This window comes from Uloborus diversus, chromosome 2, assembly GCF_026930045.1.
Source record: "Uloborus diversus isolate 005 chromosome 2, Udiv.v.3.1, whole genome shotgun sequence".
NCBI lineage: Eukaryota > Metazoa > Arthropoda > Arachnida > Araneae > Uloboridae > Uloborus > Uloborus diversus.
In genome coordinates, this window is record NC_072732.1 from 219,744,273 (window position 1) to 219,752,709 (window position 8,437).

General features: G+C 32.9%; 1 protein-coding gene across 5 annotated transcripts in view; it reads left to right on the forward strand.

Annotated features, from left to right (window-relative positions):
- LOC129216277 (uncharacterized protein DDB_G0284459-like) overlaps positions 1-8,437 on the forward strand; it is a 307,700-nt gene that overhangs the window by 222,266 nt on the left and 76,997 nt on the right. For 4 of the 5 annotated variants that reach the window (XM_054850483.1, XM_054850487.1, XM_054850485.1 and 1 more), the window contains 3 exons: positions 3,133-3,281; positions 3,560-3,716; positions 5,564-5,896. In XM_054850483.1, coding sequence (XP_054706458.1) covers positions 3,133-3,281; positions 3,560-3,716; positions 5,564-5,896 — 639 coding nt within the window. The remainder of the gene's footprint in view (positions 1-3,132; positions 3,282-3,559; positions 3,717-5,563; positions 5,897-8,437) is intronic. The other variant, XM_054850486.1, reaches the window with a different exon arrangement.

The following is an 8,437-nucleotide window of genomic DNA, read 5'->3' on the forward strand; positions in this document are numbered from 1 at the left end:
CGTGTGCCATGGATCATATTCCCCCAAATTTTCACTACAAGTCATTTTTCTGTGGCAGACAGGCTGGTCACATTACCATACTAAATAGTTGGATACATTTACATAAATATAGTATAAATAGGGTGGCTAATAAGAGAAAAGATTTTAACACTTGGGATTCAAACAATCGTGCAGCATTAAATAAAAGTAAGATGGGCTTACTTAAGGTTGTTTATACAAATGCTCGTAGTATTAGGAACAAGATGGAAGAATTGAAAAGCATAATTATAGAGGAGAGGTTGGATATTATTGGAGTTACCGAGACATGGGCTACCGAAAGTGATGATGATTTATTATCTACTAGCAAAAATACCCGGCGTTGCCTGGGTCAGTAATAATTATTAGAAAAAATCGTTACTTGCTTTTGTTTTCTGTTTTAAGTGAAAGAATTTAAAACACATCTTTTTGACGTGATTAAAAATAGAGTTTCATCCTTACCCATAAAACTAAAATAGCAATAAGTATAAAGAACAAAGTAGTATTGATTTAGAAACGAAAGCACTATATTTAAGCATATACACAAATTTAAAAAACATGAAATTAATCTTCTCATGTTTAAAAAGATTAATCTGTTGATACTTTTTTTTTAACATGGAGTCTAAAACCTTCTCTGTATGGCTAATGAAGTACGAAGTGATTAAAAAAAAGTAGCTGCGCTCGTAATCCCCTTATACTTGCTTTAGTTATTTCGGGAAATTTCAATCATTGTGGCTCTTGGTGCGATTTTACCGAATTTGCGAAAGTCGTTTCGGGATACCTTCGATGATGCTCCCCCATTCTTTCCTTACTTTGTAAAACGATATATTAATTTTCGTTACAGAGATATCGTCGCCAGATGCTGAGATATTTTTGGTCACCATAAAATGGCGCTAAACAGTTTCATCCGAAATGTTACCGAAATAAGTAATAAAATTTGGTGATTGTTTGAAATTGTGCAAAAAGGAAAATTAATGGAAGTTTTTGTGCTGTTTATGGATTTGCCTAATTTAGTTGCTGGATTATTTAATACAGTAAAAAAAGTCTTTTGAAAATTTTTTGATTGGCGATATTTTGTTTACATGGTGAAAGCTGAGAAACATTATGACGTAGTCTTCGGCTTCAAAAACAGCAACGTTGAAAAAACTGCCAAATGCATCAGCTACGGAAATCTTTCTGCAAATATTTTGGCGATCTGCTGGTTGTTTGGATAATGAGTAAGTGTTCAATCAGCATAAATAATAATAAAAACCATTAATTACATTAAAGTTCCGTTTAAATGGAAAATCATCAGCCAAATCATGTATTATTTGCCAATCTTGTGCAAAAATCTTACTTCAAGATTTGACTTGAGAAAAGCCTTGAACAATCACGAAAAGCAAAGAAAGTCAGCAATACAACAATTGTCGCTATCGACAGGGAGTTGAGATGATACACTAAATACTGTATTGAGTTGAGGAAAGCCTTCGAACATGGATCTAAAAAGCTCATAACTCGTTTTTTATTCTACTTAGAAATTTCGAACAGGTGCCATCTTCAGCAGAAAAATCAGAGCTTTCGATGGATATATAATGTAAATATGTGCAAGTATTTTTTCATCCCAATATTAGAGAAGTTATACAAAAATTGTGTTTTATTGCCCCCCTAAGGGGGTTTTGCCCCCCATAACGGGACGAAAACTACCCTATGTGTTATTCTGATGCATAAGCTATATTATTGTAAAGTTTCATCAAAATCCGTTCAGTAGTTTTTGCGTGAAAGAGTAACAAACATCCATACATCCATCCATACATCCATACATCCATACAGACAAACTTTCGCATATATAATATTAGTAAGATTGCTGGGTATAATTTGTTTAGACAAGATAGAGTAGGTAAAAGAGGTGGTGGGGTTTTATTTTATGGTCAGAGACACTTTAATTTGCAAAGAATTGGTAATTAATGATAAACCTAATGAGATTGATATGATTTGGCTGGAGTTGATTAGTAATAAGGGCAAAAAACTACCTTTGGGGAATATTTATAGGCCACCCAACTTAAGCCAGGGTCAAGACGAACAGATGGCACTCTTTTTCCAACTGAGTGATATGTTGATATCAAAAGGGATCCAGAGGCAACGAGGTGGGGCTTATAAGTGTGCGGGCAAATTTTTTTTAGGAAGTTGAAGACTATTTTAGGCTATCTTTAGTGACTGGAGGGGGGGGGGGAGCTTCTGATGTTCTCTCATGTAACTGTTTTGGAATTGGAGTTTTAAAAACGCAGTGTTAGTAGAGTTTTGTCAACGTTTGGGGAACGGAAAGGAGTGTTTTTTAAAAAATAAAGTAGTAAAATGTAATTACTAATAATAATGATCTTAAACTCATGTCTTAAAAACTCAAATTAAAGCCATCTTTAGCAAACTTAGCAAGAGGTTTAGGGTTCACTCCCAGAAATTTTGCAAAGTTTCAAACGTTTTCTAAACGTCTTTTAAAATGTTATTTCAGACGTCTCTTTTATTGATTAAAGGATTAACAAAAAGGTTCGAAGGTTTTCCTAGTTTTTTTTAACTAATGAAATCCTAAGCACTCGATTTTGAACTTCCTTTGGGACTTCAGAAAAAGATTTCCTGATTTTTTTAAAGAAATTTAAGTCTATCAGGGGGGATTCTTCTCTAGCATTTTTTCCCTATAACTGGAGTCTTTATAATGCAAATTTAGGCCATCTTTGAATTGAAAGGAAGAAAGGAGTGTGCTTGGAGATTTCTCCTGGAAATTTTTCAAAATTGAAGTTTTAAAACTGAAATTTTAAACAATATTTGATGACGTTCGGGTAATTTCACCCCGAATGTTTGAAATTAAAATCTTCACGTTGAGGCAATCTTTGATGAGGAAAAACGTGCGGAAGCAGTTGCCCCCCCCCCCTGCTCCCCCCCGAATTTCCGTTACTGAAGAAATCTGTCTGGGCACATAACATGAAATACGTCCCCAGGTGTCATTGTATGTCGGCAGTTATTGTTGAGTTCAAAACTGTTGTAAATGGTTTTAAAAGGGGTTGAGAATGATTTAATTACTTTAGAAAAATCCTGTTTACGGCTTGCACTGTAATTTGATTTTACATTCTTGTGTTTTGTTTTCAGAATTTAGACAGTTGGAAGTCGAGGAGGAGAAAGATGTCTGAAGATGTGTTCAGGAGGCAGGAGGAAATTAAACAGTTTGAGATGGAAGAACAAGTTCAGCAATGCAACCAAAGGAAAACAAAGACCTTCTCGGAAATGCTCGAATCCAGGTTCGGATGTTCTCTTTTTGACTTACGGAACAACCACTCGCCCCATATTTCTAGTCATCGTTCATAATTGAATTCTGCATTTCAAGTTCTAATTTTTCTGGTTGTCTTATAGCTCATCACTCACAAAATAATGAGTAGTTTTTGATTGGATAATTTTAATTTTCAATCGATGTTTTTGTCAAAATTTGCTTTTTCTTTGAGCATGGTTAAATGCTCAAACTAACTTTTATTAAGTGTTAAAAAGAGGATTTTTTTAAAAACCTAATGTTTTCTTTCAGAGCCCACAGAGGTAGAGCTTTAAGTTTGTGCCTTATAAACAGTCCCTTGGATTCTCAAATTTGGGAAGTAGAAGGCCGAGGGAGCAAGAGCTGTGCCAACAGCAGCTACTCTGGTGGTTCGGAAGAGAACAGCACTGTCAACAGTGAGGATGAAGGGGTATAGAACATTTTCTAATAATTTTCTTAGTAGATATTTTATTTATATGTCTCCATTTGCAATTCTTCCATCAACGGAACTTAGTTTCAAGTAGAGATATACTGAATACCACATTTCATCAAATACCAAATGTTTGGTTTGAATTCTAACCTACTATTCATCCTAATATCTGGTTAAAAAAAATTTAACTGTAATCTTTTTTTTTTGCCAATTTTAAATAGTTTTTTTTTTATTTTGTGCTTTTTATGAAATCTAAATACATTTCCAATTTCTGTTCAAAATCCTAAATATATCTTCATTAAATAATAATTATTAGTTTAAAATAAATAAAATATTTAATAAAACATCCCAAAAGCAAATTAATATAATAAATGACTAATTTGGTTGTTTGTTTAAAATTCTGCATTAATTGCTAATTAGTCTCTTTCCTAAATATTATTTGATAACTGATAATAATAATAACATTTTATGTGATAAATAAAAAATCTTGTAGAACCCGCTAATGTTCCAGCTCCATAATTTCTCATCATTAGACTTTGATTACAATGATTAGTTTAGTTAGAGTGTTTTTAAACAATGTTCAATGTTTCATAAGGTGTAAAACTTCAAAAACTAAAATGCAGGTGTTTCCTTCATAAACAATTATTCACCTTAATATTTGTATATGATGAATGATATGTAATGGTGTTTTTTTTTTTAATTTGCATGCTTTTTAAAAAATGTTAACAGGTAATTGACTTTACATTTTTATGAACACTTGATATAATAAATTTTTCTGGTATTTTATTCAATTGAGTTTGTTTTAGTAAGGTTAATGTTATATATCATAAGATTAAAGAAACATTGAAAAGCAATTAAATTTAAATTTGACATCCAAGTGATTAACGTCAGAGATGTTGAATTGAACATCTGAAATTTAATATCTGTTTCATTAAAATTACTTTGAATGGGATAGTATTAGTTGTACTATGATACTATATTTTAAGTTTCATTTATAGCCCAAAAAAATAAGTGTTTGTTTATCAATTGTAGAATATCTTAATTTGTTTACTAATTGCTGAATATTTAAGTATTTGACCGAAGGGAACAGTTGATTTGTGCAAATGTTTAATGCATCTCTAGTTTCAAGTATTCATTTGTCAGGGGTTGAAGTAGTCCTATATATCCTATATTTTCAAGAAAAGCATCAAAATCGTCCTATATTTCCTATATTTTTGAAAAATGTCCTATATTTCCTATATTCCCGTTTTTTGTTGTTGTTGAACCAGGAGGACATTAATGCTACAAATTTTGGTGCATGGTGCACTAAAGGAAAAGATGATTTTGCCATTTTTGCAACTGTTCAGTGCCCATAAGCAATAGTGGATTTTCGCAATGGAAACAGCATGCTAAAACATTCAAGCATAAAGAAGACTCTGAAAAACGTCAAGAGGATCCTTCTCATGCTCTGTTTGTTCTTAATACAAGTGTTAAAGGGTTCAGTTTAGATATAAAATCAAAGAACAGTGGAATTAGTACTTGGGTCATGAGTGAGGAAGAAAAAATAAAAATTTTCTTTCTTCAAATTTTGTTTAATTATTTCGTCACTGCTTTTTTCAAAAATTATTCTTTCAACTACAGGAAAGTCATTTCAGATGTGAGGAATAATTTTATTTGAGGTTTTTTTTAAACAAAATCGATAAGAATAAATAAATAATATGTGATATGTATTTTTTTTTTTCATAGCAAAATTATTCATATAATTTGTCCTATATTTGTCCTATATTTTTTGCGGAAAATATTCTATATGTGACAAGTCGGTCACTTCTGCCCCTGATTTGTTGTGCTGACCAGCTTCTTTTCTTCAGGTCAGCTTCAAAGGACTGAATGAGAAAAACGGGCAGGGCTTCTCTCAGAACAAGTCGAGGACCAACGGCATCTCCATGGCGCATTCTCCCTCTTCCAGCTGCGATGGTCTGTCCGAGCTCGAGACCAACGGGGGGTCCAGGAGGGAGGGGCATTTCGTGGACTCTGGACTGGAGAGCTTGGTGGGCAGCCATGGGGCAGCAGACACTCCAGATAGCTGCTCGGACTCTAGCCACGATGGTAGGAGTAGCCTGGACTGCGATTCTCCAACAACGAATGGTTCGTACGAAAATGGACATGCGAAGGTGGCCAATGGGAATTCGGCGTCGCAATCGGTGAGGCTCGGTGTTTGTTCTTTTTCGGGAATAATTTCTTGAAAATTAGTATCATTGTGCTTTTTATAAAAATTTTGAATGGAATGTTTTTGCAAGTCTTATGGCATTATCATAGCTACTAACTCTCCTGATCAGAGGCAGGGAATGGGGATTATAAGTGCAGGGGCAAGAAATTTTTAGAAGCTGTAGACTTTACTTTTGGCTATCTTTGAGTGATTTAAGGCGGAAAGGCTTCCGAAATTTTTCCCAAAAAAAATTCGAAGCTGAAGTATCAAATGAAACGTCTTTGGTGATGTAAAGGCAACTTCTCAAAAATAATCCCACAACTGGTGTCTTAATAAAGCAAATTTAGGATATCTTTAGCAAACTGAGGGCAAGTCGTTCTGGGGTTCCCTCCCAAAAATTTTGCAGAGTTTTTTAAAAACACTATTTCAGGATATCTTTGAATAACTTAATGAGGAAAAAAAGAGTTTGGAGGTTCTCCTCGGTAAATCTTTTGGAACTGATAAAGCCCTAAAACATCAATTTTAGACTTCCTTCGGTGACTTCAAAGGAAAATGCGGAGGACTACTTACTACTTCCGAATTTGTTTTTTAATGCAAGGTTTAAAAACTCATTTTTACATATTTTTACTGATGTTAGGGAGAAGCGGGTTTGTTTCCAATAAAAAATTCGGAAGTTGGAATCTTATATCAGCACAAATTTTGGCCCTATTTGAAGATACAAGAAGGAGGAAGTGTGTTTACAGGTTCTCCTTCAGAAATCTTTCGACATCAAAGTCTAAAAAATAGTTTTAAGCTATCGTTGGGTAACCTCCCCAGAATTTTTTTCAAATTAAAATCTTAAAAACGTTCAGGCAATCTTTAATGATGAAAAAAGTACTGGGGCGGTCGCTCCCCCCCCCCCCCCTTTGAATCTCCTGATTCATTCTGGAGACTCAAATTTTGATGCCTTCTGCCCAATTCCCGAATGAAACAATTGTCTTCTGAATTATCATCAAAGTAACCAAACTCCCCCGTTAAAAGAGAATTTTCAGTGTTCAAAATTTCAAGAAAATTCCTTGTGGTAAAATGATCACAAAAGCGAAACCTTATCATTCATGAGTATGAAAATTGAAAATATCAGATCATTTTTTAAACATGTTTTTAAAAAATGTGTTTAAAAAATGTTAATTTTTTTTCTTTTAAAAACTTTTTTCCTCACAAAAAATGCAGTAAAAGTTACTAATTTTTCTTTGAACTGCATAAGTTTTGACCTGATTCAAGATTTATTTATTATCACTTACAAGAGAAATAAAATGTTTCTTTCAAAATATATGTATATATTTTTTTTAATGCAAACGTTAAGGTTGTAGATTTTTATTTTTTCAACTTCTAAAAGTAAAAATAGTATTCTCTATTTTTCAAATTTTTTGACCTATAAAAACTAAACTTAAGGAATGCCTAGTTATAATATTTAGAATTAAAAAATTCCTTTTCCACTCTTAACTTTCATGCATAAATCCTCTCTCCTTAATTTTCATCTTTCAATGTTGGTAGCTATGCTTTATTGACTCTTTTGCTAGAACAAAATATACAAATACAAAAGTGCTGACCAGTCCCATGGAGCTAAACTCTATCAATTCCCAATGAAGATCAAAGCCCCTCATGCTGTTAATAACAGCTCCCGTGTACTGTCCTATTGCCTATTCCTGCTGACTATCTGTTCACAAATTTAGCCAATTATCATCCTCCATTTTTAAATGTTTAAATAACTGGATCCTGTCCGCTCAGACTTTCCTTTGCTTGAGACTAAACGTGCTAAGCTTTTCAAACCTAGAATTATTTAAGTCTCTAAAAGTCTTAAGTCTCTAAAATTTTGTGATAATGATAGTTAACTTTTTATATGATGACAGGAAATATAATAGTGTTCCAATGTTATTTGTTAACAAAGCCTTGAATTCCAATACATGATATACTTTTGATTTAACAATTTCCTCAATTAAATGATACAGTTCACAAATCCGGATTTGACTACATCAAGTGTCTATGGTCCTCTATTTAGCGATATCCTTGATTTAAGGATAACTTTTTCCAGTCCCTTTACAATCGTTAAATCGAGTTTATTCTGTACTATATTTCACGTGATTGATAAATTTCAACTGTACATCTCAACCTCAGTCGCAACATGTCATAGCTAGCAAATTTTGAATTGATCAATGTTTTGATTCCAATATTAACTTTACCTTCTAACTAAATTACAAAAGCTGTGTGGAAGCAACATGTAAATCAAATGAATTAATGTCCTGGCAGAAGTAAAAGTATGTTTAAGGGTAAAATGAATCATAATCTGGATCAATAGTTTGAGGACATGTTACTGTTATTGTTCAAATTCACATAATGCCTTAAAAATCAATGTGTGCATTTTTTTAATCACTTCATGTTTGTTGTATGGGAAAGAGTTTTAGTGTAATTGACTGTTTGAAAAAGTATATATTTTTTTGATCAATTTTCTTCCGACGTTCAATTGCCTTATTATCTGAAAAGCAATTTTTTGCCTTTC